The sequence below is a fragment of the Lasioglossum baleicum genome, chromosome 8, assembly GCF_051020765.1.
Source record: "Lasioglossum baleicum chromosome 8, iyLasBale1, whole genome shotgun sequence".
In the NCBI taxonomy this organism is placed as follows: Eukaryota; Metazoa; Arthropoda; class Insecta; order Hymenoptera; family Halictidae; genus Lasioglossum; species Lasioglossum baleicum.
In genome coordinates this window covers 3,103,248-3,127,383 of record NC_134936.1, presented here as the reverse complement: position 1 = coordinate 3,127,383, position 24,136 = coordinate 3,103,248, and the positions used below count along the sequence as shown (strand labels likewise).

General features: G+C 38.0%; 1 protein-coding gene across 2 annotated transcripts in view; it reads left to right on the top strand.

The window, feature by feature from the left end:
• Positions 1–23,406, top strand: part of LOC143211679 (cytochrome P450 6A1-like) — a 75,631-nt gene extending 52,225 nt beyond the window's left edge. Inside the window, exons 2-6 of one of the 2 annotated variants that reach the window (XM_076429545.1) lie at positions 3,190–3,576; positions 4,640–5,165; positions 5,455–5,676; positions 18,254–18,505; positions 22,627–23,406. In XM_076429545.1, the coding sequence (XP_076285660.1) occupies positions 3,244–3,576; positions 4,640–5,165; positions 5,455–5,676; positions 18,254–18,505; positions 22,627–22,796 (1,503 nt within the window). In that variant the 5' untranslated portion in view covers positions 3,190–3,243 and the 3' untranslated portion in view covers positions 22,797–23,406. The remainder of the gene's footprint in view (positions 1–3,189; positions 3,577–4,639; positions 5,166–5,454; positions 5,677–18,253; positions 18,506–22,626) is intronic. The other variant, XM_076429546.1, reaches the window with a different exon arrangement.
• Positions 23,407–24,136: the final 730 nt, after the last annotated feature.

Genomic DNA, 24,136 nt, shown 5'->3' with positions numbered 1-24,136 from the left:
CCCCTCCGACACAGGACCCCCCACTCTGACGGACCGTGGACGTACCGTCCTCGCCGTTGCTTCTGCTGCGCACGCGCTACACACGAATGTACTGCTACTCTGCCCGTGTGAGTGCCTGCTCGATTGCACGCGCGCTACACAACAAGCGTACCTCTATCATGTCCGTGTGACTACCTGCTCGACCGAACGACGCCGACACGTTCCTTCGATTTTCACCAATTTTCACGTTGCCGAAGTTTCGGAAGTGGAAAAGTCGGCATCTGGAGACAGCGCGCATTTGAATCCCTGGACGGCGCGGCGCGGTGTACATTTTGCTATAACTTTTGATCTAAAAAAGATATCGAAGCCAAATTTGGACTAAATTTTTTTTTTTTAAAACCGGGTTTAATGGTTCATCCTAAAATATGTTTTGTATTTCTTAAATAATTTTTTTCGTTGATTTTTAAAGTTAAGATGGTCCAGAGGGCCCCCAACACAAATTGATTTTTAGTCGAACCATGCTCAATAAACAATTACGAAAAAATTAATAAATATTCTACCTAATAGCACACATGACCGAGACTTTTTTCAGATTTTTCAGATCATGCAAACATGTTTTAAAAAATTGAAAATCTTCAAACATTCGAAGAAAATGCATACATATTTCGTATTGAAATTTTCGAGATACCAGTTTTATAAAAGTTCAGTGGTCAGATATTATTGAAACAATTGTCCTTAATTTTTTTCAGAATTTTTTATAAATTGTATCGGTGTTAAAAAAATCCAATTCAATTTTTTCGATACTTCTTTACTTTTTTGTAGATGTATTATGTATTATTGAATATTTTTATATTCAGAAAAATAATGTACAGACTTAATAATGCAATACAAAACATTTTATTTACATTATATTTCAATATATATGCATAGCTTCCAACACTTCCGGTTGGGGTAGGCGGCAAAGTCTTCGGCTGCGAACTTTTTGGCATAATTCTTTTTTTCTTTTAAACAATTTTTTTTGTTCTTTGTTTACATTAAATTATTGTAGCAACATTTCAAATATATTTTCATTGTTTTAAAAATGTTTTATGCAATAGTATCTCTGACTACGAAAATCCATCATGATGGCTCACAATTAGTTGCAATGTCTTTGACATTATGTACTACTTTCATTTGTTGATTCTGCTGAATGTCAAATGATATACAACTTCATATTTTACTATTGCCGTATATATGTTAGTTAGTTTCTTTTCATTTATCATTAGAAGAACTCTTAATTTTCAAATATTAGAAATTTGGTGTTATGTTATCTTTGCAATGGCAACTGATGTATCATAAGCCCACAAAGTTTGATGTCCTACGATTTCGAACCATTTATAACTGTTGTAACACTCAAGAAACGGCAAAGTACCAACGGAGAAATAGATGGTCATGTATATGGTATTTATGTGTAAAGTGAGGTCTTTGAATTTGATGAACAACGAAGTCAATGGGAAATTAAATGATTCCGACTCAAGTTCCAATCATTCATCTCAGATAGTAGAAAGTGGAAGTGAAGTAAAACAATCTCAGATAATTACAATGATGTTAAAAAGAACACAAAACATAAGGATGTTCAGACTACCGATAGCGATATGATAAAAATATGGAGAGATCCATTAATATTGAACGATCCCACAGAATCGGATTCAATTGAATCGCAAGATGCACGCGTTCAAGAGAAAATATCGCAAATATATAAAATGTACACCGCGCCGCGCCGTCCAGGGATCAAATGCGCGCTGTCTCCAGATGCCGACTTTCCGACTCATGCTTCCGAAACTTCGGCAACGTGAAAATTGGTGAAAATCGAAGGAACGCGTCGGCGTCGTTCAGTCGAGCAGGTAGTCACACGGACATGGTAGAGGTACGCTTGTTTGTGTAGCGCGCGTGCAATCGAGCATGTACTCACACGGGCAGAGTAGAAGTACGTTCGTGTGTAGCGCGTGCGCACCAGAAGCAACGGCGAGGACGGTACGTCCACGGTCCGTCAGAGTGGGTGGTCCTGTGCCGGAGGGGAAACGTCCTCGCGTCCTCGATTCTGGCATCACTGAGTCCTACGCCTACGATGCGAAGTGAGCCAGTGGAGTGGGGGTGAGTCGGAGTGGGAACACGTAGTGCAGTAGGTAAGCGCAGGCGCGCGGAGTGGGGATCGCTGTCCGCGATGACGTACTACCGAGCGTCGCGCGGGGAGGTGTAATGGTTAAATTTTTAATAGTTTATATCTCCTAAACGCATAGTTTTTTAAAAAAATTTGTTTTTTAATATTGCATTGTCACCCAGTTCTGAGCTATGTTTAAAGTTTCAAGTCTCTAGGTCATCGGGAAGTGGTTTAAAATTCGATTACAAGATTTGACGCATACTACGACACGGCAAGTTAATATAAGCGTGGTAATAATAATAATAAAAAGAAAGTCCTGACTCACTGACTCATCAGCGACGAAGCTAAACCCTTGGACCTAGAAAGCTGAAATTTTACACAGAGGTTTCCTGCATGACCTGTACAAGGAATAAGAAAGGATGTTTCCAAATTCAAACCGTAAGGGGAAGGGAAGGGGTTGCAACGTTTGTATGAGGAATGTTTTATTTGTGGTCGGATTTGCTTGAAACTTAGTCTTAATGCTCTTTGATATAATTAATCAAACACCCATCTCGGCATTTTAAAAAATTCAGCTCCTAAGGGGGTGAAAAGGGGTTGCATCATCGACATTATCAACATCCGCCAGTTAGTTTATTCCTATTCCAATTTATGAATTCACGTTATCGACGAATGAAACTATGTGTGTACAATTTTTATCATAATGTCAAAAGTTGTGACGTCATTAGTGTGCCCATTGTGCGCCTCCCGCGCGGAGGGCCTTTCTTTTTTTTTTATCGTGTGGAAATGCCTTACGCATGCCTCGGCCCTCCTGGGGATAGAGCCGAGCTAACAAAGCTCGCCGATCCCCTCCCCCAGAGTACCCACTAAACCATACGCCCTCCTAAGCTATTGAGGAGGTGCCCGGATCTCGTCAGAGGTGGGGGTAGGCGGAGCTATCTGGAGACCCCACTTGTCTCTGTGCCCCCCGGAGACCTTCTTGTCAGCTCTCAGCAATACATAATATTTACTTTCCATACCACGAAAATCTATTACGTCCTACATATGTATATTCGTCCTTTTTTCTGTTACAGCTGGTAATTAACTATGATTTCTGTGATGACAAGTTGAAAAAAAATTAGTTAAAAATGACTGGCATCGAAATCTTTTGTGGCATCGTCGCAGCGCTTCTGCTGTTCTACTACTATTCAGTTGCAAATTACAACTTATGGAAGAGACAAGGTCTTCCTGGGCCTAAACCAATTCCACTTTTTGGTAATGTTGCACCAGTAATGTTCTCGAAGATGTCCGTGGGTGATTGGACGCAAAGCGTTTACAAAAAATATAAAGCTGAACCTATGGTTGGCATATTTGTAAGGAGAAGTCCAGGATTACTTATAAATGACCCCGAACTAATCAAGACAATACTTATCAAGGATTTTGCGAAATTTGCGAATCGTGGAGTAAGCGTCAATGAGGTGGTAAGTGTACTTTATCATATAACAATTTAGTTATTCAGGTTTTTAAACAATTACTTCACATTATCGAAAATCTTGTTATGTAAGAAAAAAAGGATTTATTGTTTTATGTATCTGTAAAACTACAACAGAATTTGTACAATAGAATTAGTCTAATACATACATACGTTTCTACGTTTCTATTATTTTATAAAAATATAAATTCACTTAATACATATATCTGTTTATTTCGTTTATACCTAACATTTGGATAATTTTGTATATACTTATTGTTAGTGTCAATATTTTACACTTTATTAGAGTACATCGCGTTTAATACAATGTTGTAATTAGACTGCGGATCTTTATGCAAAATAAAAAGGATCCCGCACTAAACCACATGAAATGGGTCCTCGGCGAAAATGGCTGAATTTGAAATATGTTGTACCTTTTGGATCACTGAACAAATTTATGTCAGGCAAAATGTCAAAAAATGGACAGTTTCGTTGTTTCAACCCTTCAAAGGCCTGAGGTCAGGCCAGCAAAGATATCACATTCGGATCAATGCGGTTACTATTATAAGGGAACAATATGCATTTTTAGTGAACAAAATAGTTAAAGAATAATTTTTTGACAGTATTGTTTAAACAATTTGAAAATGTCATTATTTGCAAGAACTGATTGATGATTTAAAGTGATTTAAAATAAATAAATAAACAATAAATAATGATAATAATAATATTAGAGTAGAGCACGCGTGCACAACTCGCAGCTCTAACAATAAGAGCGGCTCAGGAGCTGACAAGCGGTTCCCGTGCCGTTCACTAGCCGAGACCTAGCTCGGACGTATGGAAGGGGAACCCACTGATTGTGAGCGTGACTTGTAAGTGCGCGAGTGTCACCAGCCGAGTCGAGAGCTCCCGCTCCCAAATCGTTCGGTTGTGCTTGCCTGGTGTAAGGTATAGGATAGAGAATCATCCGATGTAAATTTTATTTCAATTGCGATGATAGAAGCAGTTTAAAAATTAAATGCTCAATTATGTCATTATCTTATTATTTCTCTTAATGTTCGATTTTCTCAACGCAGGCGGAACCACTTTCGCAACATTTGTTCGCTCTGGAGCCGAAAAGATGGCGGCCGTTAAGAACTAAATTCACGCCAGTATTTACAACCGGCAGGTTGAAGGAAATGTTCGGTATGATCGTCGAATGCGCTAACACCCTTGAGAAACATTTGGAAACAGTGGTAGCAAAAGGAGAACCCATCGATTGCCGTGAATTGGCAGCCAAATACACTACGGACGTCATTGGCTATTGTGCCTTTGGAGTCAACATGAATTGTATCTCGGATGAAGAATCGAAATTTCGTCAAGTGGGGAAAGAGTTCTTCTCCACCTCGTTTCTGCGCCTACTAAGAACCAGGCTTAGAGATTCTATACCAAAGTTATACACCTTACTTGGTTACGTGATACCGTACTCCTACGGCACCGAGTTCTTTATGAACACTGTTTTGAGCGTGATGGAACACAGGAAGAAAAATAATATCGTTAGGAACGATTTCATCAACACGTTGTTAGAAACTCAGGCTCATCCTGAGAAACTAGGTGATATCGGTATGTATGTAACATTAATAATATTGATAACCGTATGTATCTGTTTGTTTGTGTCCGTATCGTGTTTTCACTTGTTGATATTATCGCACTAGCCAAGTGGTTTTCAAACTCATCACGCCCTCCTTTTAAAAAAATCTTTTTACAATACGTTCCTCGTTTCACGTTAACAATCCAGAAATTTTTAACATTTTTTATATAATCCTATATAAGATTATAATAGTAAAATTGTGTTTTCCTGATGAAATAGTTACAAAGAAGCTAATGCAGAACTTTGATTTATTTTTTCTAGAATTGACAGATTCTCTGCTGGCATCGCAAGCATTTGTCTTTTTCCTTGCTGGTTTTGAAACTTCATCAACAACAATCAGTAATGCACTTTACGAATTGGCCTTGAATCAGGACATACAGGATAAATTGCGAGAGGAGATAAACGAACATTGCGAGATTAATAATGAAGAATGGCACTACGAGAACGTAAAACAGATGCCAGTTTTAGATGCCGTATTTAAAGGTCCGTATCGCACCAGAATACTTTAATCCAAGAAAATTAGAACAGTTCCCTGGGATAAGCTTTTCTTAACCAAAAATTTTTGTCATTCTCCTATAAATTTTTACCTTTTCCCTGTGTTATCCAACAGATTTGGACGAGAAGATGCGACAAATCTAAGTTTCGATCCTCCAGGATCAATGTTTCAAATGTTATAAACGTTTAAAGTTGAGCAATTTCCATTGTTTTTGACAGATTAGCGCCGCCATGTTGTGTGTAGTCACGGTCGCGCACCGCTTACCGAGCGTAGCCGCTAGGTAGCATCACAAGCACGCGCTGATGTTGATCCGGAAGATCCCCAAGCCGGCCCTCCTCTAGTAGTAGTAGTAACAGTTACTGCCGGGGAGGGGCGACCGAGCCGCCCCTCGCTTCCTCAAGGCACACCGGATCTTTCATCACCAGTATCACAATTGGCGCTGCCGGCAATCGGCCCTTTAGCGAGTTGCAGTTATCCACGTTTTTCAGCCGTCCCCTCTGTTTTATTCGGCCCGGGCCATTTTCAGAGTCGTCGACTTACTAGACGGGTCGGTCATCATTGATGAGACGGGCCTTGCTACCTAATTTGTCAGTTTTTGAGCTGTTTTACGGCTCGGTATGAACGTCGGGTCCACTCACCTTCAGACCTGCAAGGTGTTTCGCCTGCCCTTTCAGACTCCCCCCACTTCACCATATTTTCATGTCGAATGTGTCAAGTTTTGAAGCCCGTCCCTACTCTGTTTTCGGATAGTCCAGAAACCTGCCCACACCCTCCCCTAGGCTAATCCCTCTGGCTGTGCTATCAGTCTATTGGGAGTACAAATGCAGAGGACCGCGTATTATTTGACCATTGGGAAGAAGTTACTGCTACTTCGGATCCAATCCGACTTCATCGAAATCACGGCTGGGCCGAGATATCAATTCCATTCGGTCTTCACCTCCCGAATCTACTTCGCGATGGGGTTGAGAAGGAAGGATTCACCAACTTCACCGAAATCTGTCTCCTGAGAGATTTTGATATCAGGTTCATCGAGATCTTCCTTCTTGGTGGGCTTGACACATCCTAGAAAATATGGCTGATTGTTTGGATGTGACCATCATCCTCGGTTCTGGTCGGTGTTCAGCTATTAGCTCCATCCTCCCGGCCTTTCCCTTAAAGGTTTCTTAATTCCGTTTGCGTTTTTTGATTCCGTTTTTAGTTAGGGTCCGTGCCCAGTTTCCACAATGGCACCATTTGTTCGCTTGACCACCCCCTTTCCTTACTCTATCCTCCAAATAGGGGAGATAGAGCAGCGGCGGGTACCCTTATGAGGCGGGATGGCCAACTTGGGCTTCCAACAGTTCACCGATTCCCTGGATAAAGGGGAAATTGTTGCCATTGGTTGCACTATGACCCCGGCAGTAGATACCGAGCCCGTAGCAGGAGAAAAAACCGCCTTGGAAATTTATGCCACACCCGGGAATCGAACCCTGGCCTTCCTGCCACGAATCAGACACTCTACCACCTGAGCCACTGACCCGCCTCGGCCCTCTTCTAACCTATCAGATACAGAAACACTGGAAATCGCTCAACTTTAAACATTTATAACTTCTGAAACATTGATCCTGCAGGATCGAAACTTGGATTACTCATTAGAGATCGCGGTTTTGGACGTGTACTAAAATACACGTGGCACGCGAACCGTCTAGTACGAATTTAAGGATCCGTGAATGCAGATCCGGGGGAAGTTTCCGTTTATGTCCGTGCTCAGAATTGGATGAAATTTTGGGAATAGGTTCTTTTTTTACTAAAACGGCGATTGTCAGAAGGTATTTTGGCGACTCGAAAAAATTTTTCTACCATTTCAATGTCACTGCCTACCTTACCGACCTGTATTTTCGTATGCGTGGACGCACCGACGAGATACTATTAATAGTATCTCGTCGGTGCCCGGGCGTGAGCACTCTCATATACTCTCTGCCAATAAGTGGGCGCAAGTGGGCGCGGGGATAACGTGAAAGTTACAGTGATCTGATATACCACATCGCTAAAAGTTCTAAATAGTGCCAAAATAGTGCCAAAACATCGTCTGAAATGTGGCGGAGAATGTAACATTTAATAATAATCGATATGGTTTCGTGATAATTCGCATTCTCACCGATACATCGCGACGAGAATCTCCTCAGTGGTCTTCTTTACCGACAAAATGCCGTCGATGGCCTTCTGCACCGACGAGATACTGTTAAAGACTGCCAGCCTTACGGGAGTTGGCGGGACTCGAATTTTTCGGTGTTCTCTTACGCCCTCTAGGATATATTCTGACTGGAGTGAGAAACAGGAGGCCAACGACGGCATTTCGTCGGTGCAGAAGACACTGTATTGGTATCGTGTTAGCAACGCGCCCGCGCGCTACACTCTCCAGCGTACCTTTACTATATCCGTGTGCGCTGCTTGTGCGAGCCACAATCTATTTTTAGAACTTGCCATGTTGCCATGCTTTACGGCTTACGGAAACGAAACTGAAATTCGACTGTCGAGCCGTCGAGCGTATGAATCGCAATCTGGAGCTAGCCTTCGGGTCCCCGTGCAGCGAGGATTTTTTTTTTATTTTTATTTTTCATTACTTTTTTAATTACATTTTTTAACCTTCCAAAAAATTAAAAATGTTAAAACTATGTTCAAAATATGTATTCATTTTAAATAGAAACGTTTTGTTACTGTCATAATTGCATTAATAAAAATTGGTATATGATCGAGAATAGGTTGATGGTATTTATTTGGACTGATTGGAGAATACGAAAATGCAGGAAGTATTTTTTAGTTTATGAAACAATTTGTAGATTTATTAGTTGTCAAACAAATAATAAAATAAATTGTATAATATATATAAATTGATTTTATACTAGCATACACAAGTTTATTTGATCTTCTGTCTTCCTATAATAAAAAAACACAGTCATAACTATAATTATAATAGAATTTCATAAAATATTGAGGTTATTGCAAACTCATCTTTTTTCGCGATGATGCTCTAATTTTATTGCTTCTCTCGAATGTCCATTTCCTTCCGAGACAGTGCGTTTCTAAGTGTAAATAAAAAATGTTGATATAAAATGTATCATAATTAAACTACAATTATTCTAATAACGTAGAATGTAGTACATATTAAGTTTTAATTACCAGGATTTTCTTCTTCGACGTTAAGCACCCTTTACTGCTTCTCGTAATTTACGTATATGGACATTAGGGTGGACCTTATTTTTCGACCATGAAATTTTTTTGTCCCGTAAACCAGAATTGTAACAAATGTTGAGAAAATGATCTGGAAAAATTTTGGGGCCGATTGGATCATGGGAAAATGAGGCGCAGCAAATTTGAAAATTTTGAATTTTTTAAATCTTTACATAAATAGACGTTATGATATATCGTTGAATTTGTCTTTTTTCTCTTTAAGAATCCGTATGTAGCATAAACAGTTGTTGATAGAAAAAACATCCGTGACTTTGAAAACTTGAAATAATTACTTTGAAAAAAAATTTTTTCTCTGATACTATATCCACCTCCTTATATACTACAACTTTTGTTTGAAGAGTTTTTTTATATATACATAACTGACAGAGATATTAAGGGGCGTAATTTGCATTATTCGGAAGCATACAACTGCGCATATGTATAGCTATTTTCATAGCTACATGCTGCCGAATAATGCAAATTACGCCTCGTAAACAAAAAAATAGGACTTTTGAGGCAGATAGCGCCCTAGATCGATGTTTTATCTAGCGTTTTTGACTAGTGAAAAACCCCGTGTTTGTATTATCGAGAAATGAGTAAATGAATATTTTGCAATCCTGGAAGTCTCTCTACTCCCTTATAAATAAATTCATTAATATGCTCCAATCTACAAAAGAAAAACAGTTATAATATCGGAAAAAGAAGTTATTATGAATAATAAGTAGTCTGACTGAAACATAGACTGAAGGTGGTCAATGATACCGCTGAACGGGGCGTTAAACTAATGGAGGATCATAATAAAATTTTATATAGAAACAAAGAGGAGAAATAATATATACTATACAAACTGTGATGGAATATCGACAGCAGTATCCTGACGCCACAAAACAGATTTGTCAAAGGATTTTTAAATATTTTTTAATATAGAGAGAAACACCTGATCAATCCCTACATGCGATTAATTGCATTTTTAAGAGGTATTGAAGACAGCTTATTAACTGAGAGTTATTAAATTTTTCATTTTCCTCAGAGTCAGTAAGTTCTTTATTTTTCTCGGAGTCATTAAGTTTTCCATTTTTCTTGAAGTTATTCTATTTTTCATTTTCCTCAGTGTCGTCAAGTTTTTTCATATAGTCCAGTCGGCAGGTCGAAAAAGGCGTCTACCTGGAAAGTATTCCGAACTTAATGAAATTTTGACACGTCATTTAGGGGTACTCTGGGGTGTCGAATCTCAGTTTTCGACCTCGAGGACCCTGTGCTAACTTGGGGAGGGGGAAAAAACCACTACTTTTATTACCTTGTTTTGGTTTTTCGCCTATCGGGCTCGAGTCGGGTACGCGATACATCAGACACATCGGGAAGCTTATGACTAGACTGCGGATTTTATGCATGTATGACAAAAATGTACACGTTCAATTTAAAGCAGTGGACATGTTAAAAATATTTAAGGACATCAACGTATTAGTTTCAGCTTAATAGGATAATTAAAAGAAGAATACAATTTATATTTGGCTCATGTGCCGTGCAATCAATGCAAACATTTTTTATTTTGCATAAAGATCCGCAGTGTACTCATGACTCACCTTTGTCGGGCGGCTTCTAAAACAATAGAACAAGATCGCGCGAACGAGTTATCGCGATACCCGAGAATCAACTGTGCGTTCTTATGAAATAGATAATAATAATAATGGTACGTATTTCTTTCATAACTTGTCCATAATGTGATTTTTATATAAGTACATTAGGTATATTCGGCAGACATGTGCATGATCGTTATTTGTATTAAAATTTGAAATAATGCACGTTTCACGTGAAAAAATTATAAGAAAATATTTACAACGTGGTATGTAATAAGTTATGATAACTTTTCAGTGGGTGATGTTTTTATTAACTGTTAAGTAACCTACTTAACTATCATTAATCTTACACAAATTCTTAAAAGATAATATATAGTATACAATATAAAATAAAATAGAAATTAACTTAAAATAAAATCATATAAAATAAAAAACTAGAGGGTTATTGTTGCTCGCTCGCTTCGCTCGCTCGCGAGTAGGGTTGTTTTTGCTCGCTCGCTTTGCTCGCTCGCGGATAGGACTGCTCTTGCGAAAGGGTTAGTGGTACGCATGGCTAGTAGTACCTATAGCTATTAATGTTTTTTTTTTATTTGGTGTGTGACTCTCCACGAGCCACACAAAGAACTTCCCGATTCGTTAGTTGCAGTATATTATTATCATTATTAAGTGTACGTTTTAAGAAGATTATACGTTTTCAGGGAAATTCAATAGTTTTCTACTTATCAAAATGTTTGCTATATGGCGTCACATTAAACCAACATCGTATGCTCGTTGCTCGCTTGGTTCCTTGTTATAGCATACTAATGTTGCAAAATAAATTGTCTTAATTAGTTTTTCGCAAACGATACAACTCCTCATTATCCGGGTTTGCAGTAGTGATCTTGGTTTTCTTCGATACTGTTAATTTAAATTGTCCCAAAATATATAAACTGCGCTCAATTTTGAAACTCTGCTCAGTGCTACATACAATATTTGTAAAGTTCGCCTTTCTGATTTTTTAAAATCCAAACATACTTTCTCGTATGTTTGTCCCTGACTTTTATGAATCGTAATCGCTTCAGCAGGAACCACTGGAAATTGACTACGTGTGATTTGATATTTTTCCTCACTCGACATATTTACTTGATTCGATATTTTTATTATTGGTGTAAAATTTTGATCAATATTTGCATTTTTCATATAATCACGATAACGAGTTCTTACTTTCACTCCTACTCTGGCCAATTGAAAATGTAACCACAATATAGACGGAATTTTAGTATTTTCTTGAAAAGTAATAAATTTTAATATTCCGCATGTGTGTGCTCCATTAACCAATCCGTTTTCAACATCAATGTTATTAATAATTATCATATAGTTTATATTAATTTTCAATTTAATCTCAGTTAATAATTCGTTTTGAACTGATTGTTTTTTTAAAGATTGTAATATAAATTTTTTTTTGTACTTTCATCGATATTCTTTGAAAATGTATTCTCGCGAGTAGAGATGATTAACTCACTCTTGCATTGGGATAATTTTCGATTATTGTAAGCGGAAACATCATCGTAAGGTACAAAAAAAAAATTAAAAAAAATTTTTTTTTTTAAATTTTAAGGAAATCGAAAAAAATTTTTTTGTGTAATTACGTTTGTTTCTTCGGTGGAAACTTTCCGTTCTCTCGTATAAATTGCATTGTTGAATGAACTTCTTTCGAAAAAACTAAAATAACTAAAAAACTACTTGACCAAAATGGACCAAAATCTAATCAGCTCTAAGTTACAGCGGGGCATATCGATTGCATCATTCATCATCCTGATCGCGTTGTTACTTTTTCTGAAAACGTTAACGAAAAATTTGATTACATAGAAACGGCCATACGCGCGCGCACGCACGCACGCACGCACCCACCCACACACACACACACACACACACGAACATTTTGCTGAAAATAGTCTAAAATGACTGCAATGACCATGAAACGTGAAGATCTGCTAAAAAATCGATTTTCGATTTTCGGGGTCATTACAATAACTTCCCTATAAAATCGGGAAGTTAATTATATAGAGCCTATAGATAATACAGAATAAAATATAAACACGAAATATAATACGTATAATGTTTATATTTATATTTCGTTTTTAATTATTGCCATACTTTACCATATTGTAATCTTCTAGGTATATTGTATAACTTCCGTAAAGACATTTTAATGATATTATCGATACATATCTAAGTTCATTCGGAGAAAATTCGTTAAAAAGCTAGAAATATTGTCTTTTAAGTTTTTCACGTGAAACGTGCATTATTCAAGCTTTAATACAAATAAAGAGCAGGCACGCGTTTGGCGAATATACCTAATGTAGTTATAAAAAAACCAAGTATATTAAAAATCACGTTATAAGTAAAGAAAGAAAACCATTATTACCATTATCTATGTCATAAGAACGCAGAGTATTTGAATCTCGGATAACGCAATAACTCGTCCGCCCGAACTTGTTCGATTCTTTTCGTACCCGCCCGACGAATTCGAAGTCGAATCGAAGGGCCGCCGCCGGACTTTCTGCGACCCGACCCGACTCGAACCCGAACATCGAGCGGCCCGCACATCCCTAAATTATTTATAATTATAAATATATTATATTAAATGACCTATATTATAATAACCTATATTAGGTAATTATTATCACACTTTAAATAAGTAAATATGGCTCAAATTATGCCGTATTTAGGCTCATTTTAATTAGAAGGATCTCACAAATACGTTGGTAATTCCGTAAAAAAGATTGAAAAATAAAAAACTTTCCTATATGCATTGATGTAATCGGTACGCAGCCTTTTGAACTGTGTCGGCTGCCTCGTACCTCAGTCCCTCTTTGTCGTTTACGAGCTGTCGTAAAAAAAGTTCTGGTACATATGTTGATAGTCTAAAAATATGATCAATGCTATTTTTCAATTTCTCTAAAAAACCTGCATTTGTCGAATTTTTGCGTGTTTTTCACTTTGTGTAATTAACATTTTGAACCAAAAAATCGGGAAAAAGTCTCAAATATCAATTTCAATTAAATGCAATTATATGATTAAATTAATGCAAGTAAATGGGGAAAATGGACCGAAAATTGAATGGCACAACGGCTGTTTAAATAACTCGAAGGACTATCTCGTCCGGCTAGGCCCTTCATTCCAAATTGTAATATTCCAATATTCCAATATCATTTTAAATATATTCAAGTACTATTTAAAACTATTAATGAGTTTTAACAACAAAATATTTTAAATAGAAAACTAAATTTTGACATATAAGATAAGATTATAGCAAGCTTGCTATAAATGTCGAAAACTCGAGTCTGGCCAGAGACATTCAATTTTCAGGAAACACTATTCTATGATGACGAACGGAGAAAAGGGAAGTGAAGCTCGGGGGCTTCGGTCGCCGTGGAGTGGAGTGAAACATTGTAACATGATACGGGTCGGGTCGGGTATATCGGTGTGAGACTACTAATCAAACAACAAAGCTTAATTATTTATCATTACTTTTTTATAGGATTTTCCTTAACATATTTGGTGAATTTTGTTTCTTTTTATGAAAATGGTACCAAAATTATATAATTCCGATGATATTTGCTTATGCAATGAGCGACGGTACGCAAGTTTCCGACACAAAGAAGGACAGCGTCGGGAAAAAAAGAGACGCGGAGAGTCCTTATTCTTTTAAGATTTCGACTTCGACTTCGTCTGCTAGCTCTTCGTCTCGTCGCACAATGTACTCATAAATGAATCATGTTTCAGGAAGTGGTTCAGTTCAGAATGAAATAAAATAATGTTACACGCACTTTTTAAATAGCGTCATATATGGTGCAAGAAATATTCGTATAGAGTCAAATAGAATTATTTTTTTAGATATCTTCGTACGAAATACTGCCTCTAAATAACATTGTATGGATAGGAGCCGTCGAAAATTAGTTTAATTAGTTAATACTTTTATCTTGTTACTACCTCTACTTTAATAATTGCAGTCAATAATGCTGTCGAGCATTACAAGTATGGGATAAATAAGTAAAAAAATTAATTTTCTGTTTCCTACTAAGGATCTTAATAAGAACGATTGAATTTTGTCATTACACAACATAACAAAATATTTTTTAAGAATCATTATTTTATATATAACGCAATAATGTTCAAATTATTTTTAAATTCCAATACATTTGTAGAATATTACGTAGTAATTACTTTCATTTTTCCTACATCTATAAACTATCGATTATATTGTAAACAATTATTACAATGGTGATAATAAGGAAAATAAGAATGCAATAAGAGAATTATATATAGTATTATAAGGCAATTACAGAATAGGTAATGTCAGCATTCTACTATATCATTCTTCTTCAACTTGACGAATATCTCGTCGATTGTGGAACTTTTACCGCTGTGGTATATCAGATCACTGTAACTTTCCCGTTATCCCCGCGCCCACTCGCGCCCACTTACCGGTCCCGCGGAATAACACAGGGGCTGGCAGTCTTTAATAGTATCTCGTCGGTGCCTTCTGTTTCTCTGGACACCGACGAGATATAAGGATAGACCTATCATCTTATGGGACTTCGTGTCCACGCTATGAATTACCGACTGTGCAAAAAAAACAGAGGTTTTCGTATGCCCTCTACAATTTAGAGTGGCGAGTTTAGGAATTACGTAGAATTTCAGATATCGACGGCGTAGTTGCCAAAACACATTCGAAAATATTCGTCGCATAGTTGCCAATTTACTGTTACTGCCGTGTAATGCACAGCGCGTATTTTTGCTATTTTCCACGTTACAGCACCGACGAGATATATATTATATTGCCAGAGCAATTAGTTTACTACAGGATGTCAAAAGAAATTTTTTCTAAAATTGCATTTGGCCGGAATTGTAGAGAAAATACTAAAAGTTGTAAGAAAGCTGTCAGCACAAACGAGATATAGGAATCCTATTCCTATATCCCATTTGTACTGTCAGCCTATTTTAGCTGTCAGCAGCCCCGACGAGATCCTGCCTGGGGCTCCAAAACTGAGTTGGTAATACAGGAAATGACAAGAAAAAGAGGCCATGTGGCCTCAGCAAAGATGGCTACAAAAATACATTTGGTGATAGGTCTATCCTTATATCTCGTCGGTGCTCTGGATGGAGCCAGAATGTATCCTAGAGGGAGTAAGAAATACCGACATATTCGGGCAACACGAACTCAATAAGGCTGGCAGTCTTTAATAGTATCTCGTCGGTGGTGGACGGGCCTGACGGCCACCCAACCCTAACTAATTCTGATCGCATAATCTTTCCATTGTAGCTATTCAATTAATTGGTTTAACAATTGAAATTTTGAAAATATTTTATATTAATTTCCAGAATATCCATATTTAACTTCCCGATTTTATAGGGAAGTTATTGTAATGGCCCCGAAAATCGAAAATCGATTTTTTAGCAGATCTTCACGTTTCATGGTTATTGCAGTCATTTTAGACTATTTTCAGCAAAATTTTCGTATGTGTGTGTGTGTGTGTGCGCGCGCGCGTATGTCCGTTTGTATGTTATCAAATTTTTCGTCAACGTTTCCAGAAAAAGTAACAACGCGATCAGGATGATGAATGATGCAATCGATGTGCCCCGCTGTAACTTAGAGCTGATTAGATTTTGGTCCATTTTGATCAAGTAGTTTTTTAGATTTTTAGTTTTTTTCGAAAGGAGTTGATTCTACAATGCAATTTATACGAGAGAATGGAAAGTTCCCACCGAAGAAACAAACGTAATTACACAAAAAATTTTTTTTCATTTTACAATAATCGCTTACAATAATCGAAAATTATCCCAATGCAAGAGTGAGTTAATCATCTCTACTCCCAAGAATACATTTTCAAAGAATATCGATGAAAGTACAAAAAAAAATTTATATTACAATCTTTAAAAAAAACAATCGTTTCCAAACGAATTATTAACTGAGATTAAATTGAAAATTAATATAAACTATATGATAATTATTAATAACATTGATGTTGAAAACGGATTGGTTAATGGAGCACACACACATGCGGAATATTAAAATTGATTACTTTTCAAGAATATACTATTATAAAATTCCGTCTATATTGTGGTTGGATTTTCAATTGGCCAGAGCAGGAGTGAAAGTAAGAACTCGTTATCGTGATTATATGAAAAATGCAAATATTCATCAAAATTTAACACCAATAATAAAAATCTCGAATCAAGTAACTATGTCGAGTGAGGGAAAATATCAAATCACACGTAGTCAATTTCCAGTGGTTCCTGCTGAAGCGATTACGATTCATAAAAGTCAGGGACAAACATACGAGAAAGTATGATTGGATTTTAAAAAATCAGAAAGGCGAACTTTACAAATGTTGTATGTAGCACTGAGCAGAGTTTCAAAATTGAGCAGTTTATATATTTTGGGATAATTTAAATTAACAGTATCGAAGAAATCCAAGATTAATACTGCAAACCCGGATAATGAGAAGTTGTATCGTTTGCGAAAAACTAATTAAGACAATTTATTTTGCAACATCAGTACGCTATAACAAGGAACCACGCGAGCAACGAGCCTACGATGTTCGTTTAATGCGACGCCATATAGCAATCATCTTGATAAGTAGAAAACTATTGAATTTCCCTGAAAACGTATAATCTTCTTAAAACGTACACTTAATAATGATAAGAATATACTGCAACTAACGAATCGGGAAGTTCTTTGTGTGGCTCGTGGAGAGTCACATTAATAGCTATAGGTACTACTAGCCATGCGTACCACTAAGCCTTTCGCAAGAGCAGTCCTATCCGCGAGCTCGTGAAGCGAGCGAGCAAAAACAACCCTACTTGCGAGCGAGCGAAGCGAGCGAGCAACAATAACCCTCTAGTTAATATATTTAATTAATTGCAAAAATGGATCATCATCAGCTTTGTTGACCTCATAGCACCATAAAACTTCACACATGTGATCTATAATTGGATCATTCTTAATGCCACCCCTACTTAGACTCTAGAGTGACATTAAAATATTGTAGTAAAAAAATTTGTCGGTATGGTAGGGACTGACATTGAAATGATACAAATTTTTTTTCGAATCGCCAAAAATCCTTCTGACAATCGTCATTTTAGTCAAAAAAGAACCCATTCCCAAAATTTCATCCAATTCTGAGCACGGACGTAAATGGAAACACAGCCCGGATCCGTGTACTTACAGGGATCCACGAACACGTGGCTACGGATCCGTTCGGCACGGCACATTCGAGTCCGACAATTGAGGTGTTATTGTTTTTCGATCGAATTCTCTTCAACTGTTGATGTTACAAGCGAGACAATAATAAAGTCGCGGTAAATTGTTCGACTTTAAATCATATTATATATTATGCTATATATTGCTATACTCCCTTAAAAATGACGTATCTCGGATTTTTGTAAATATCGTCCATGCATGCTTCCTTTTATACGATTGTATTCCGGAAGTTTGGATATGTCAATCGTAGAATTCAAACGCGCGGGCAGTGTCGCCAGATGATGACTTGTGTCCCCACTTTACTTTCCCCTTCTATGACACTGTTCCCCACTCTTCGGTCGCGTCCCGGTCACGTGCCGTGGTTCATCTCTGTCGCGCATGTATCACAATATCATGTGACTAATCCAAGTAGTGGCAGAGAGAGGGTACTTTTCCCCCTTAATTCATGTTCCCTTCCCTCATTTGGCGACTCTGCGCGTGGGCGCAACGCAATACTCCATTTCCTGATGATGTCTCTTATTATTGCAGAAACACTAAGAAAATATCCACCACTGACAGTTCTTAATAGGAAATCAGTCGAAAGCTACACTTTCGAAGAAATGAAAGTTTCGATTCCGAAAGATACATACATAATTATACCTGTGTACGGAATACATACTGATCCAGATATTTACCCAAACCCTGATGTTTTCGATATAGATCGATTTAAGGATGAAGCAGTATCGAAGAGACATCCAATGCACTATTTACCATTTGGCGATGGCCCCAGGAATTGTATTGGTACGTAAACGTCTATTCTTAACCAGGGGCGGATTAAGTCAAGTGGACAAAACTCTCATTAAGTCATAACCAAGAAAGAAAAGTAATAAAAAATTCCATACAGTGCAACTTAGAGGCCATACACGTAACATTTTGATTTCACATTTGTTCAATTATTTAACCAGGAGGCCCTACAATGAGTGTCCTTTCTTTTCCTTCTTTTTTAGCAAAAATATCTGTTAACGGTAGGCAGCGCTGTTGCACAATTTGACAAGCTAAACATTTTCTGCTCCAAGTGCGGGCCCTCCGATTAGGATAATTGCGGACCATCCGTAAATAATGTCGGGCTCAAGGGACACCCCTGTCGCACGCCTTCGCTAGTCCAGAACTTGTCTCCTCCTTTATCTTTACCACATTTTCCGTTACCTCGTAAATTTCTTTTACTCTTTCTATCAGACCTTTCTTAATTCCTCTTTCTTCCGTTTTCTTCCAGAGTTCTTTCCTATTAACCTTGTCGAATGCGGCCTTAAGGTCCACAAAGAACGCGAACACCTTACCTCCTTCTTTTCCAATCTCCCTTTCTACGACGTGTTGCAAAACATATACGTTATCTATCGTTCCTCTTTCCTTTCTAAACCCTGCTTGGGTCTCGGGTAAGATATCCTTGACGTCTATCTCCTCCTTGAGTCTTTTATTCAGAATACTCGCGTACAGCTTGCAAACCGAGTCCAGCAGGGAGATTCCTCTGTAGTTTCCTACTTTACCCATGTCCCCTTTTTTATGAATGGGAAAGATCACCGCCTTTCTCCAATCATTTGGGAATCCCTCCCCTCTCCAGACTTTCTTCAAAATTTCTTTCAGCCGTTCCCTCGACCTTCCCTCACTGAAAATCCACGCTTCTCCCGGAATACCATCCTCTCCCGCTGCTTTTCTCCTTTTTAATCCTTGAATCTGCTTTTCTATTTCTTGGTCAGTCAGCTCGTCTTCTTCCTCTCCTTCCGAAATGTCTTTGTCTCTCTTCTCCCCTACTGTCTTAACTTCAGAGCCGCCTAGCAAACTACTGAAGTGTTTTTCCCACTCCTTTTTGCTTATATTTTCGCATATATCGCTTCGTATTCTTCTGTCCTTATTTATGTAACCCCAGATTTCCTTCTCAGTTTTTGCGTTTCTTATCTCCTCAATTTCCTCTTCCTTTTTCTTTCTTTCTTTTCCCTCACATAATTTTCTGAAGCTTGCCTTCCCTTCCAAATACTCCTCTCTTTTGATTCCCCCACCTTTCCATTTTTTATATAACGCCTTAACCTTTCTCTTTTCCCTCCTACATTCCTTATCCCACCACACTCTGTATCCCGTCTGTCTTTCCTTTATTTTGATACTTTTCTTGACTATACTTTTGCTTATACCTTTTTTCAACTCCATCCAGCTCTCCTCTACTCCGCTTTCTACCAGCTCTAGCATCTCTATATTGCTTTGGTAACGCTCCACATTCTCTTTTCCCTAGCACATAATTTCCCTAACTTTGCTCTTCTCCGCTTGTCTATTCTTTCTGCGACTCTTCGGAATTCGGAAGGTTATACAAATAGGCATGTGGTCTGATTCTATTCTACTCTCGACTTCCAACCCTATAATTTGTTCTAGCCCTGCCGTATTGCTTATAGCGTAGTTATTAACCGTAGTTCCTCTGCATCCCACATAGGTGTACTCGCCTTCATTATCCCCTTGTATGTTTCCGTTAGCCATGTGCCATCCCCTATTCTCTATTAGCTGCAGAAGCAATTCTCCCTCCTCGTTACTCCCTGTGTCCTTCGACTTCCTTTTCGTCTGATCCTCCCTTCTCTCCCCCAGATACATATCTCCTTTGCTACCAGTTCTTGCGTTCATATCCCCTGCGACGATCGGATATTCCTCCTTCTCCACCTGAACCAATTCGTCAATCCGCTTTTCAGTTTTCCTCATTCCGTCTCTGTTATAGACTGTAAGTATCTTCCAATTCTTTCCCCCCACCTTCAGCTTTCTTTCTACTACATCTGTTACTTCCGTTTCTGCCTTTCCCGCAAGCCACTCATTCCTAACTCCTGTAATTATTCCTCCTCTTGCCCTGCCCTTCTTGTATTCCCTCTTTGCGAATTGGCATTACCACTCGAAATCTGACGGCAACTTATTCTTTATTCTTTCCCAACGTTTCTCTTCCAACCATGTCTCGGAAAGACCCACAAACTCGAAGTTCTGAATATAATTCCAGAAATCACTGTCTTTATTTGAGATTCCTGCAACGTTCCAGAAGATCATTTTACCTGTTCTTTCCCCTTCGTTTGCCCTTTCTTTATTAGTGTCCTGGCTGCTCCACCGATTTATTGAAAATCCTGATGTCCCCTATTGACCGGTCTCTCTTTTACCTTGTCATTCCATTCTATCCATCTTCCCTCTACCATTAACTTCTGGTAACCTACTTTCGCACTTCTTCCTTTTTTCCTTTCCTCCCTTGCAGCTACTAAAATTTTACCTTGTATTTCTCTCTCTGCTTTGGTCAGATCGTGGTTTATAAAAACTTTGCTGCCCCTCAGCTTACTTTTCCCCTTCATTACTTCCTGTTTTTCCTCCCAGCTCTTTAGACCTATTATTATAGCTTCCTTTCCTTTCGGACCTACTACTCTTGCCCACAGTACGTCCACACATGTCTGCAATTTCTCTCTAAAGAAATTCCCGACTTCTTCTTTTGCTCTCTCCTTGTTTATCATTAGTCCCTTCATTACCACATTATTCCTTCTGTCCCTTCATTATCCTGCCATTCCATCATTCTGCTCATTCTTCCTACCTCTGTGTTCCTGTCTTCTAACTCTTCTATTCTCTTTTCCATAGATATGTTATTGTTACAGTCCTCCCTCTCCCCAAAATGCCCCACCTTATCCTCGAGTTGCTTAATCCTTTCCCGCAACTCTTCCCTCTCCTTCTCCCATCTTATCTCCTTCTCTCTTATCATCTTTTTTAAATCCTTTACTTCTCGTTCTAATGTGCTATTGTTTTCTCTCATTTCACCCCTTAAACCCTGTACCTCCCCTACTAAGTTTGCTAGGGCAGCTAATATCTCCGATATGTCCCCTTTTTGTTGTTTATCTCCTTGAGCTTCCTTCTTGCCTTGCATCTCTGCCCCTCGCTCATTCTCCCCTGCCATATCCGCCGCTCGACTACTCTCCTCCCCCACTTTCTTCTCAATTTTATTCAAAAATTCCTCTATCGTCCCCTTATCCTTACCGTTACCATCCTTTACTACTTTATCTACGTTTGCGGGCCGACCTCTTTTCGACTTCCTTATTTCATTCTTTACCGGTGTCCTCGATACCAACGGGATCGGGTTTACCGGTATCCCTGTTTTATCGGCTGTGCTGTCGCTGCCGACGGACGGCTTTCCCCACCCTAGCGCGCCATCCTCCATGTTCCTATCTATTGCTGTTTTTCCTAACCTTTACGACCCTCACTCGCTTCCAATCCACCCTACGCTCTAGCCTTTAGACCCACGCCTATCCCTCTTCTACCTCCCGCTCCCTACCCTATACTCTTTCTAGCACAACTTTTCACCGCTTTACATCTACTCCTACCGCTAATTATTTCGCTTTTTATCACACCTCGCTCTCACACAACGCTTACACTTACACGCCCTCTAACCAAGTCCCAACTATCGCTTACTTACTAACTTATATCTATTTCTTATCGCTATATTTACATTATTTATTTACATTAATTTACATTTTTTTGAGATCGAGAGAGAGATCTTTACTCATACTGTACACCCCCATTCGTTTATCCACATTCTTCCATCCACTCCCCCTTCCTCTCCCCCTTCTCTATTTTTCGGACTTCCCTTTCCGGTTTTCTTTTCTAATCTAACTCCATTCTCTATCATCTTTATATTCATTCTCTCTTTCCTATCCTTTCTTTCTTTCCCTCCCCTCCATTTTTCCTTTCTCTCCACTCTTCTATTTTCCTCATCCATTCCTGCCCTCCCCCAATTAATTTTATTAATGAAAATGTTGAAAAATGTATGTGACATGCAATTTGAAAAATGCAATAAAATTTGGTGGTAAAACTTTTACCTCGCTATCATGTAAAATGAAAATATTTTAATCACATCTGTTTGTTTGCAGGTGCACGTTTCGCAGTCTTCCAATCGAAAATTGGGCTGATAAAGATAATTCGTGGTTATAAGGTTGACGTATGCGAACAAACTGCCATCCCATACAAACATAATCCAGGCGCCTTTTTCTTAGCTCCAGCCCATCCTATATCTTTGAAAGTAACGAAAATTCAATCTTAAGTGAACGATTCGTTATTTTAACATATTATAAGCACTTAAAACTTCCTTATTGTAAATATAAATAATGCAGTCGAAACTCGATTTTTTATTATTACTAGCACGTATGCAAATCAAAGTTTATTTATAAATTGTTATTATATAGGATGAACAGAATTCATAGCGTATTTGGTTTAAAATTGGTCGATGTACATATGTATATAATTAAATAGGACCATTTTTTCTATAATAACTAAACATCTTTTAATTTTCTAAATTCATGTTTAATCGTATGAATGTAAATAAAGTTATGTAAAACATCGCTTCGTCTTTTGGTATTGATGTTTTGTACATTAAACAGAATTTTGACATGTAATAAAAAATGCAATAGCTGCTACATACATATGTATATTGTTAATTAGTGAATGTGCTAAAAGTTATTTTGTATACGCACACGCTTTTATCATATTTGTCATAAGTATATGAATAAACATATTGGATGCTCTGCATTTAAACAGTCAAACAGTACCAATATATGTATTTTGTAACTATAGATAAATAGATAGAAAATTATATTACACACTGTTGTCAGAAAATGTCATATTTCAATATTAAACTGAAATCGTTATATTAATTGAAGTTATTTATATAATTAATTATACTTATTAACTTTATTTAACAAACGCATATCTACATACAGTGTATACTGTTTGACTCTCAAACAATACAATTACAGTAAACCCTTTATAAACGCAAAAAGGCCGTACGCAATAAACGCAAACACATATCCTCTTCACTGCAGTAATCTGATCTGGGTTCGGGTATATCGGTGTGAACCACTACTAATCCAGTTACAAAACTTTATTTTTTACGAGACTATACCAACTTCTTCCTAGTATTTTTCTGATTAAAATAACAGCAAACATGATATCATTTCAACTGTATTTAGTGGTTTAATCGATGATGAAAGTTTCGGGCGCAAGGAAGGGCAGCCCGGGATTCCACTTCTGATTTCTCGATAATGCAAAGACGGGGTTTTTCAGTAGTCAAAACCTCGAGATGAAAGATCAATCTAGGGCGCTGCTTGCCTCAAAAGTCCTTCTTTTACGTTTCCGAGCAATAGTTTTGCAATATTTGGTTGCACGTTGTCCGTCGCATGTTGCCGGTGTACAAGCCTCTCCGACGGGCAACATGCAGCCGAATATTGCAAAACCATTGCTCGGAAACGTAAAAGAAGGACTTTTGAGGCAAACAACGCCCCAGATTGACCTTTCATCTAGCGGTTTTGACTACTAAAAAATACCGTCTTTGCATTATCGAGAAGTCAGAAGTGGAATCCCGGAACCTTGCAATCCTCGCGTACG